General features: G+C 32.2%; 1 protein-coding gene across 1 annotated transcript in view; it reads left to right on the top strand.

Moving 5' to 3' along the window:
* Window positions 1-2631: 2631 nt before the first annotated feature.
* LOAG_18090 (hypothetical protein) overlaps window positions 2632-11589 on the top strand; it is a gene marked incomplete at its 5' end in the record, with an annotated part of 12803 nt that continues 3845 nt past the window's right edge. Inside the window, 25 exons of the mRNA XM_020450760.1 lie at window positions 2632-2712; window positions 2861-2923; window positions 3301-3434; window positions 3779-3899; window positions 4192-4330; window positions 4585-4637; window positions 4794-4977; window positions 5098-5176; window positions 5695-5866; window positions 5967-6028; window positions 6321-6404; window positions 6554-6662; window positions 6932-7052; window positions 7363-7455; window positions 7823-7947; window positions 8056-8164; window positions 8594-8764; window positions 9155-9267; window positions 9430-9599; window positions 9673-9804; window positions 10058-10208; window positions 10295-10514; window positions 10812-10906; window positions 11105-11188; window positions 11360-11494. Of these exons, the coding sequence (XP_020305520.1) occupies window positions 2632-2712; window positions 2861-2923; window positions 3301-3434; window positions 3779-3899; window positions 4192-4330; window positions 4585-4637; window positions 4794-4977; window positions 5098-5176; window positions 5695-5866; window positions 5967-6028; window positions 6321-6404; window positions 6554-6662; window positions 6932-7052; window positions 7363-7455; window positions 7823-7947; window positions 8056-8164; window positions 8594-8764; window positions 9155-9267; window positions 9430-9599; window positions 9673-9804; window positions 10058-10208; window positions 10295-10514; window positions 10812-10906; window positions 11105-11188; window positions 11360-11494 (3000 nt within the window). The remainder of the gene's footprint in view (window positions 2713-2860; window positions 2924-3300; window positions 3435-3778; window positions 3900-4191; window positions 4331-4584; window positions 4638-4793; window positions 4978-5097; window positions 5177-5694; window positions 5867-5966; window positions 6029-6320; window positions 6405-6553; window positions 6663-6931; window positions 7053-7362; window positions 7456-7822; window positions 7948-8055; window positions 8165-8593; window positions 8765-9154; window positions 9268-9429; window positions 9600-9672; window positions 9805-10057; window positions 10209-10294; window positions 10515-10811; window positions 10907-11104; window positions 11189-11359; window positions 11495-11589) is intronic.

The following is an 11589-nucleotide window of genomic DNA, read 5'->3' as shown; positions in this document are numbered from 1 at the left end:
AATTGTCCTAGTTAGTAAATTTAGTTTAATTTTTTTTTTTTTTGGGGATATTTGTCGAAATTATAATTTACATCTCACTTTTCTTATACATTCAATCAATGGATGGATCAAACAAATGTAATATTAACAGGACAATTAACAGTTATCTATTTAATGATATATAGGAATGATTGTTTATTGAAGTATGAGTTAAAGTCTTCTTGTGAAATTCTTTTAAAACAATTTCATTTATTTTTAGCAAATCATAGTGAAGTAATAAATTAACAATTATGAATTTTTCCTTAAAGCATAAATAAATATTAATTATTGTAATTATATCCTTTTATATGAATAAAAATTATAGCCTTCTTCTTTGTCATTAACGGTTTCGAGTGAAGTTAATTAAGCATTTGGCTTCATGATTAATGAAATGATGAAATAAAAAGAGCTATGAATTTGAATGTAATTATTATCCAAAATAAGCATATAGCATCTACTGATTATTGCCAATGAATTTCAAAACAAATTTTAATATATTTAATGTACGGTTTTCGACGAGTTTACTTCAGCATATAAATTTTTTGAGGAATATTTCTGATTACATAATATCAAAAGTATCAGAATTTGACAAATAGTTAATATGACACGTGTCACAATATTGCGCTAATGTCGCCATATGATTGGATACAAAATTTCAAGATAGCATTACCAATGTCAAATTCTTAGCTATTATTTAAATTCAATAAGGACAAATGAAAAAAAAGAAAACGAAGTAAGCAGTTGTAACATTGCTAATGAACGTTTTGAATTCAATGAGCAAATTAAGTGTTGAAAAGCGATTCATTCCGGGAGAGAAAAATAATCAAATTCCGGAAATTTTAAATTAATTGGACGGAAAAATATTCTGATATACTTTTCCGCAGGTAATAGTCTACAAGTTATCAATTGGTTATCAATTGAGGACATGATGGTTATCACTGAGGATCAAATAGAATCATTTAACTACGTACTTCAATACATTCGCTATTTAAAAATTAATATTCAATTATAAATTTGATTTTTAATTATCCGGTAGATTTTAGATATTTTCAATTCTTATTTCCCTGAAATCATACAAGAAACATTTCCAATACCTGCACAGGAGCAAAATATAAATGAATAGTATCAATGATTGCTTTAGTAATGACTGAAAAAAGTCATAAGAGGTATAACTATTTATTATGTGATTACAAATTTTGAAACATTTATCATATTTTCAATTTTTTTGCAGATGAGATGAAAATTTCATTTATTCTTCAAATTTTGCTATAACCTATTTGTCTATATGCATTATTGATCTCCAAAAACAATTGATCCAAACTAACGCTCGATATATCTCTTTCATACAGTTATTTTCTTTATAGCTTGTCATCTAAGAAATACGTCGTATTCAGTAACATATTTATTTGTCTTATTGAATATTTGCTTTTATTACAGTCATTTCTACAAACATCAATTGTTAATGATTTATAAGATATATGTATAAATGGGGATAATAATGATTCATTGGTATGATTTGTCGTAATATCGGAAGAAATCGATGAAATGAGTATTTTGCTTTATTTTGAAATAAGACTATCATTACATGAATGCTACCATTATATTAATGAAAAGGAATCAAACTAAATTTGAAAATTAAATTTCAGCCTGTAAGAATGAGATCTTGATTCATGTAAATTCTCATCGCTTTATTCCAATTAATCAGGAGTTCTTAGATAGAATTTTAAAACAATTTTTATAATGATTTTGCATTTGAATTTTCAAAGTCTTGAAGATTTCAGTGATTTATTCGTGAATCCATGAATTTTAAAATGCGATTAAATTTGGCAAATTCTATCTTACGCGTTTCTATTTGTTCCAATCTTTTCCTATTAATTCATGTTATGGTTAAATGTCAAAAATTAAGAATCCAAAATTGGAAATTGGAAAGGAAATAAACGAAATGCAATTTAGTGAAAAACCATGCTCATTAGAACTTTTCCTGCACTAAACAGGCATTTCATCTACAATCTTCACGGAGAATTAATGAAATGAAACTTCTCCATCGAACCTGTAACTTTTTAATTTTCAATCCCTTTGCTTTCAGTTATCTAACGAGTAATCAAAGTGTTGAAGAAATGAAATTACCTTCCTAAAAACTCTTATTCTAACATCCACAACGCTCAAAACAGCCGCGACGATTCAGTTCTTTTCAATTTCCGCACATCAGCTGGGATAAATTGTTGCATAGTGATACACCAGCAGAGCCGCGCTTCTTTTCCGCAACACTTTCATATTTCTACAATTTGGAGAGGAGGGGCTTGCTAACGTAGATGATTATCGGTAGAAATGTTATGAATATTGAAGAGAGTAAGGGATTACTGAGACATAGAAATAGTATAAGAGCAGGAATCAGAAATATGAGGAAAGGTATGAAAGTGAAAGGAAAGAAATGACGGAAGATAACGAAATAAATGGATATGATACAGTGGAAGAGACGTATGAATTATCTAGTTAATAGTACTAGCAGCAATTGAGAGTAGTAGATGCCAAAGAAAGAAACAAATATTTCGAAATATAGATGTGTTGTATTGTATGATGTGAGTACAACTATATTAAATTAGTTCGTTGGCGATGCAGGGGAAGAAAGTTGTGAAATTATCCAATAGACGGGGAATGCGGGACTTTAATAATGCACTGGGGGATTTCATTCAGGTATCCTAGGTACAAATATCGCAATCCCAAAGATACCTGAAGGCAGGTTTCAAATTGTTATTTGCGAAATGTTGAAGAAATGTCTGTCGTGTTGTCATATGAAGTCAGTAATTTTTTTCAGGCATATGATAATATATTGACTTTATAGGTAGAAATGGTAGTTGGAAATGTTATAACGACGGAAGCTATCCAGGAGGATCATTTGATGCAGGTTTGATTGATTTAGGATTAAGACAATTCTTGAGGGATAGAATCTTTCAGTTCGAAATATTCTTTTATATTATGGAAATAATCTCACAGAGATATAGCTTGATTTCAGAAACATCATTTTTCTTTTTAATTACCGAGTTTTTGATTCTGCTTAACGTGAAATATTACTTTTTGTTGTAGTGTTCCGCTCATTCAGCAAGTCTTTTGATGATATGAGGAAGTGAAATTTATTTTTTATGAGCAATTTTGGGTTGATTTTACGAAATATAAGCGACAAATTCGATTAACTGACCAGTGGAAGTGTAGCTAATAACTTTTTTTATTGTCGTTTTTTTAAATAATATTACCAGCCTGATGCTTTTTAATGCTAAATTTTAGATAGCTCGACAATACTGGACCCCTTATACATCTCACAGTCGTGCGTTTGATCCGAATTTAGTTGATACAATTTACGAAAATGAATTAGTGCAGAATCTTTTCATACAGAAGAAAGTCATCGTGCTGGAATTCAGGTTTGTTTTTTTTTTTTTTGATGGAAGGTTGAATAAAGTTCTTAGTATAATTTTTTCTGGACGTATTTTGGGCTTTTAAGTTTATTCTTTGATTGAATATAAAAAACATATGTGGAGACGGGCAGACTTTAAACAATGAATAGGCATAGATAATGCATTTAGTCTTTATCTTTAATAAAGGAGTCACCTTTGCTCTCGATGTTTCTTGCAGTACTCTTTATCATAAGAAATTATTCTGCTTTGCTTCCTTCCCTTCTTGTTGTTTAGTTATGACCCTTATTTTTACTATTTAAAATGAACTAACAAGAAAAAAAAGAAATATCAACATAGGCCTTAAATTTCAGTCAGTACCTCGAGCGTTATCTCTGGCCGAATTTCATTGCAGAAAAGGCCAGTAACCAGTATGTCATGTCCATCGTTATTATGCTTAATGCAAAATTTCGGGAAAGGATTCCAGTTTGGAGTGTAAGTCATATTTTCTTTTCTTTACCCTAAACCTTCGAGGTGCCATTTTTGGTAAGTGACACGACTTCAAACACTCAGTTATAGGGTGCATTAAGGCCTACATTCCAGTTGCAGATAGTAATTTAATTTAATTTAATAAAAAGGTTTTATTTCTGCATCACATCTATGCAATAAAGATGTTAGTGTGCCACCAAAAAAGACTAACGCTACAACTGAAATAAATTATTGATAATGGAAATAGTACCCCTTTTCTTGTCATAATACATTTTGTGTTCGAGATGTGATATTTCAGTGCATCATTGAGCGTTCGGCTGAGTTTCCAGTTTTCTTTCGAAGAATATTGGGCCTTGTATTGGACGTTGAACAAGTTACATTATTGGAACGGTCCGCAATTATTATATTCCTGATCAATTGCTTCAATTCAGTGGCAAGTATTTCTTTCTGATATTTCTGCTTTATCTATTTTATTTTTTTGATATTTCTGTTTTATTTTTGTGAATAGCAATTCCATTAACAATATATTGGATGAAATGGTTTGATCTTTAGAATCACGAAACTTTTCGAAGCTAGTGGGAGATAATACAAGGCGTTGCACTTCATCCGGGGAAGAAAAATTAAATGTTACATTTTTTGTTGCAGATGGTAATTTAATTCATCAGTGGCTATAAATGATCTGAAGTTGCAGGAAGTGGATTTAGTGAGGAAAGAGGTGTTGAAAATAGTTTCACTTACAGTGTGGTCCAATTTGCTCCCAGTTAGTTTTTGGTCTTCACTTTATTCTTCTTTCTTTCTGTGAAGTGTTGCTAACATCTTTTAAATCTATTCGTGTAAAATATGAACTCAAATATGGATTCACTTATTTTCAAAGTTCAGAAACTATTTCGTTATTTTTAGATTCAAAGGGAAGATCTTTTCCAAGCAAACCCAAAATTGCGAAAGATATGGAACAAGTTCGAAGCGAAGGCAGCTTCACAGACAGATGAAGAAAAGAAATTATTAACTTTTGAACGTACATTTATGTGGAAATTGTTGCAAATTTTCAAGCAGACGTTGACAGATGTTGATGATGAATCGAACGGTTTGCTTCATATTCTATTTATGAACTTTAAATTCATGATAGTTTACTTTGCTTGAATTACATAATACCTTTTACTTTTCCTCTATTTTGTTGTTTTCTCCAATCCTTCAATTTTTCAAGAAGTGGGAATTGATGGCATACATTTTCTGGAGCGTTGTTTGCAGTTATTTATTGATCTGGAAGCTTTATTAACCACAAGGTACGTCATTTCGGTGGACTTTGAAGCTCCTCTGTTCTCTTACCTTTAGATCTTAAATTTCCATCTCAGCAGTTTAGCAAGCGTGTAGATTAAACGAAAAATCTTGACTGTATCTTAAGACTCATTGTGGAAATCAATACATGGGTTAGTTCGGCTGTTACTAAAGAAATTAGAAAATATGTAGGTAGTCTTGGTGATCCTGGTGCCTAAAATACTCTTTTTTTTCTAGCACCAAATCTTATTGCATATCAAAATACATCAATGATTGTCCCACAGCATTATAAAGTTCTGATTTTTGTATCTTTAGGATGAGATTTCTAGCTAGAAAATAATCAGTAGATAAACACAAAGTGCTATTTAATCACTACCTTGTGCCTTATTTTGGAGATGCTCTTCTGTCCCAACAGCACCAATTTCAAATTGTGTAATCTAGTCATTAAAATCGGTTACTCTTATTTGAAATGAACTTTTTTCCTGATTAAGAAATTTTTCTTTAGCTGATGTTTAACTACTTACAGGCGTTTCTTTAATGCTATATTACATGCAAGTAACATATTGGTAAATTGCACACTGTCTTCTTTGATAACAGCCGAAGTTGGGGGGTTGTTTTGTCAACTTGTCACAATGCTGAAGTTTTATTCACGTTTCGAGATCGACGATGTTACTGGTGAGCCGCTCACGCATAGCCAAGTACGTCTTTGCTTTGAGAAATTTTCTTGTTATCCATCCAGGTCTTCCAGTATATATATTAATATTGCTTTTTTTTTTCCTTATATTAAAACGTTTTCAGATGTCTGAAATGCACTATGCGCATGTTATGAAACTGCAGAAAGCTGCTTTCAAGTATTTCAGGTCTTTTTGATTACTTAAATTGATAATCTGGTTAACTGGAACTTTTGATCGTAAGATAAGAGTAGTTTCGAAATATAAGAGGACTTATTCTTGAATATATCAAATAGCTAAAAAGGGTTCACGTTCTGTTTAGTCCGCGTGGAGGCCGAATGCATTTATGTGCGACTAGACAGTTATATAGAGCGTTTAGTCACACGGCCATTAGGCGAGTTAGGCGAGCCATTGTTACTGAGCTTTGAATTCTTCAATTTATTAATGTAGTCATTAAATAAATGTTTTCTTCTCATTTCAGAGAAAGTATGACCGATTTTTATTTATTAAATGTCACTGCCGTCGATACAAGGAAAGCTTTGGTAAAGCAATTTTCATCTATGAGGTATATTTCCTTACTGTTGTTAGATTTTTGTTGAAATAATCACGGTTCAGTTTGAACTTCGTAGTGATTAGAATACTGTTCATTTTGAGTGTTCCCACCTCTCCATTCAGATATTTTATTTTTTTCAAATAATTGGCAGGTATTTTCAGTGCATCGGAACTGTATAAATTTGCAGAATATCTGCATTTGGTACCTTCACAAGAACCCAGCTTAGATATTTCATCGAATTACGAAAAAAATTATCTCATTGAAATGATCGTAAGTATCTTTTCGAAATGCTCATTTGATCCCTTCGATTATTTTAAGTAGCGAATAGAATTTTCAGTGAAGGGGATTCAATGATATGATAACTTTCTTTTTTATATACATAGATTTGGAACATGCGAATTCCTATACCTGTTTGTGCTGCTGATTTTAGTTAGGAAAAAGTACCAAAGTGACTTTAAATTAAATGTTTTTGTTAAGTTTAAGTCTGAAATTGAATATTTTATTTCTGATTTCCAGGTAACAGTTTTTGCAATTTTCAGACATTACGTTGTGAGCGACGCATCAATCAATTACAGCAGCTCAATGAACAACCACTTTATCCAACCGAAAAAGTTATTTGGGATGAAAATCTTGTACCATATGACCAATATAATGGTGAAGGTAAGTTTTATCTTTTAGGTTGTACAAATCTATTTTAAACGTTACTAAGGGACTTTATACGTATTCCAGAAATGAGAATTTTTTATCTGTTCCATATTTATATTTGGATATGAGGAAGAAAAGTCTTTAATTAAACTGCTGGATTTTTGAAATTTATCCCTTAACGATCCACTCGGAAATCAAACTCTTTGTAATTTTTAGTTTTCAAGTTCTAGTTTGAGTGGCACTGCTTTCTAAATGTTGTTTATTTCTGTTCTAAATCCAAATATTCGACTATTTCTTTCTTTTTTTTCGTTTTTGGTATTTTTAGGTGTGCTCGCATTGAATAAATTGAATATCCAGTTTTTGACATTCCATGATTATTTACTTCGCAATTTCAATCTTTTTCAAATGGAATCAACATGTAGGTCATTACGTTAATTCTGTTAACGATTCTTTCAAATGAGTGATGTTTCTCTTCTTCGAATTTCTCTTTCTGGTTTTTATTACTGTTTTAATGAAAATCAGCAATTTTTGCTATAGTTTCATCAAACATAATATAAAGTATTTAATAGCGAACTGAGAGGAAGTTTAGCGATTTGTAGTGTTTTTTCAGCCATCACCGAACACATTTTAAACTGAGTAACTGGCACTTCTGATATCAGTTTAATGCTAGGCTTCCTTTCACATCCTATAGTAATTTTTGGCAGTTAATAAAAAAGACAATATATTAGAAAAAGAAATTCATGTATGCTTTTTTTGAACAAAATTTAAACATCATTAAGCTTCAGATGAAATTCGTCAGGATATCGAGGACGCCATATTTCGTTTGAAGCCATGGGCACATGAATCTAATCCAAATGAAACTGTTTGGGGTGGTTGGGCACGAATGGCTTTGCCATTAATCGAATTTCAGGTTTCTTTCACTTGAAATTCTTTGGATACATCATGACACTTAAATTTGATTTTTTCATTGCAGTAAATTAACGATATGCTTTCTTCATTCTTTCGTTTATTATTTCAGATTGTCGAGGTTGGTAAGCCTCTTATTGGTGAAAAAAGTCCAGCTGTTGTCAAAGCAGATTTGACAATCAATTTACCAAGGCGAGCAGATATTCGTGCAGAATGGGAAGGTTGACAATTTTAATGGATTTTTTTATGCTGACACTGTATTAGTAACACCAAAAATATTGTGCTGAATGCTCGAGTAACTTGATTTTAGTATTTTATGGTTAGGTTTTTCGTATAAGTTTTCATTTTTAAGCTTTTTACGCTGCTGGCTTATGTTGATCATGACCAGATGGTCAGTACTACCGGCATTATATACCATTAGACGGTTAAGTGAAATTGCACTACAAGTGTCTTGATCCCGTATCCTAATTCGATATCTAATTACTGTCGTTACACTCCGTGGTTCTTAAATTTAAAAACGAATTTGATTTGAGAATGAAAGCATTGAAGTCTTTTCAGTTGTTGGTACTCAATAGTAACAGTAATCATCCTTGGCATGTTATTTTTTAGATTTGCTTGTCAAAGAAACATCTGCTACAGAGTACTTTAAGGTCTTCGAAAGCACGATGTTTGCTTTTTGATTCGTTGTCAACCGAAAGCTTCAGTTGGTACCAAATATAATATTACAAAACCGTTCAAAGAGCAGATCGATGTTACACTGGTACGTGGATGTGAAATCGAGGGCATGCTTGATTCGGAAGGAAAAGTTATTGAGGAATATGGTATTAATCTTGCTTGCAACTAATTTTTTCTGACATCTCCTCCACTGTCCATTTTGTTGAAGTGATTGCAAATAGCGACTATTTTTGGTCTAGAAATGTGATCTTGTTTGCTAAAGCCATATCATTCTTCACCAAACACTGCTTGAAGTATCAGCTGATTCGGAAATATATCTTATATTTTCCTCTTCCTCAATCGTTCCTTTTTTATAAAGGAGAGAAACCTATATTTTCAGTTATAAACTTTAGAGCAACTTTACATTATTCTGATGGAAGTACTATGTTTGGATACCTTCTGTAATATTTTTTGGATATTTATGCTCAGTTTTATAAGTTAAAATGATTGATGTTTTAAATGCTTGAAAACAGTAATGGGAAATTGGTTATATTTAGCTGCATATGAGAAAAAAACAGTACTGGAAGGAGCTACGAGAAAATTTCGAGTATGGCTTGATGAAAATCAGTATCGCTTGGATACCGAAGGACAGCAGGAAGATGCGATAGATGTGTGTGCTTTGAATTTCTTTTAACATAAAGAGTTTTATAAGTTAAAGCAAGTCTGACAGTGATTTCTCTCACTCAGAGAAACGAGCCTTTTATGTGCAGAAGAAACGTTAGTTTCGCATTATCATTTCAAAAGAAAAATTGTAAGAGTATTATCATTTCAGAATATTTATTATTCATTCAATTTACTCATTCGTCGTGATCCAAAAACAAATAATTTCAAAGCGGTGCTTGCAACAATCCGACAATTACTGAATACGGAATTCGTAGTGCCGGATTGGTTACACGATCTCATTCTTGGCTACGGTGAACCACATGCGGCTCATTATAAATCGTAATTATTGATTCAGTATTGTAAAGTGTTACGAAGCAAATTTAATCTAGCATCAGTTGCAAAATTTTTTCAGAATGAATACTGCAGTGCCTACAGTGGATTTCTGTGATACTTTTTTATCTTATAAGCACTTGATTTCATCATTTCCAAATACGAAAATCGTAGGGACAACAACAGTTGATGAACACCTCGTTCCACCTTTCAGGTTTGCTTTCTACAATTCTAGGAAGTTATGATTTGAAAAGTGGAAAAAAGGCTGGAGTACTTAAAGGTATAATTTATCATGTGCCGAAGGATAAACTAAGAGCTAACCTGTCAGTATGCCAGTTTCTTTTGGTTATTTGTAGCTTACTTATTTCTCTACTAGAAATAAGTAATATCAGTGTTAAGTAATATCAGTACTATAATATCAGTATTAAGTTTTCAATTTTTGTTTGCTAAAAACACATGATTTTCAGACTGACCTTCAAGGAATTGGAACCACAACACAATCTTGAACCATCCATTCGGGATTCGTCGATTGTTGTGGAACCGCACGTAATACCTTGTCGTGGACCTTATCCTCATGTTGAACCGCGCAAAAATACTATACAATTTACTCCAGCTCAGGTGTTTTTCTTAGACTTTGTGGTGTCAAGTGTTATTGCATTCATAGAGTTCTCTGTTTCTCCTCATTAAGAATGGTATTTTCTCAGGTAGAAGCAATCAAAGCAGGTATGCAGCCTGGTTTAACGATGGTTGTTGGTCCTCCAGGTACGGGTAAAACAGATGTAGCAGTTCAGATCATCTCTAATATTTATCATAATTGGCCTGAACAGCGGACACTGATTGTGACACATTCTAATCAAGCTCTTAATCAACTTTTCGAAAAAATTATTCAATTAGATGTTGATGAGCGCCATTTGCTTCGCTTAGGTGGGTTTTGATTATCACTTTATTACCATTCTTTACGTAATTTTAAAAAGTTGTCCTTATATTGTCGGTCACTGTAGTGTTGTCGTATCGTTAGTTCGTAAAACACTTTTTTTTTTACTACAGATATTTGAAAGTTGGAGTTCGAGCACTTAACTGTTTCATGTGTGTGATCCAGACATAACGATCGATGAAGCATCTTTCATAATTATGAGCGCTTAAATTCAAGTGCATTCATTACTAATTGCATTAAGATTCCCTTCCTGATGTAGTTCGATATCTGAATCATATTTAGTTTAGGTCACGGTGAAGAAGCTTTGGAAACGGAAAAAGACTTCAGTAGATATGGTCGTGTAAATTATGTCCTGCAGAAACGACTTGACCTTTTGAAAGAGGTAATAATCTCGCCTTTTAAACACGGTCCGAGAACAAGCAAACTAATTGAACAATCAAATAAAGTAAAAAATGATGTGATGTGAATATTGATTTTGAGATTCATCTGAGTTCTCTCTATTGTTTTCTTAAATTAAATTTTATTTTTGAACGTTAAGATTTCTTTTCAAATGAATGCTGATACTGCTTTATCATCACAGGTTGAGAAGTTGCAAGAAGCTCTCGATGTTGGAGGTGACGTATCTTACACGTGCGAAACTGCTGGATATTTCTTTCTTTATCAGGTCTTTACTACAATTCCTCTGTAATCTTTTGTTGCTGTTCTTTTCAGTAATTTGCTGATTAAAAGTAAGTATTTTATTCTGTAATTCTTAGCATCTCCAATTAATTCTATGAATTTTATCGCTTGTTACCATATCACCTTAAATGTGTGATTTGTCATGCGTATCATTCAGGTATTCGCACGTTGGGAAAAATTTGAAAGTGATGTTGCTCAATCGAAAGCAAATCCAAATCCTAGTGCGAAAGCAGTTGCGGATCATTTCCCCTTTACGAGATATTTTACCGATGTTCCACCACCGCTGTTCAAGGTAAAAATACTTTTCATCCTTTTCGATCAGTGATTTGTATATAATGCTCTTAAGCTGACTTCGCATGATGGATAAAAATATATTGAAATTGTTTG

This window comes from Loa loa (genome assembly GCF_000183805.2).
Source record: "Loa loa unplaced genomic scaffold supercont3.193, whole genome shotgun sequence".
In the NCBI taxonomy this organism is placed as follows: domain Eukaryota; kingdom Metazoa; phylum Nematoda; class Chromadorea; order Rhabditida; family Onchocercidae; genus Loa; species Loa loa.
This window is presented reverse-complemented; position numbering and strand designations above follow the sequence as displayed.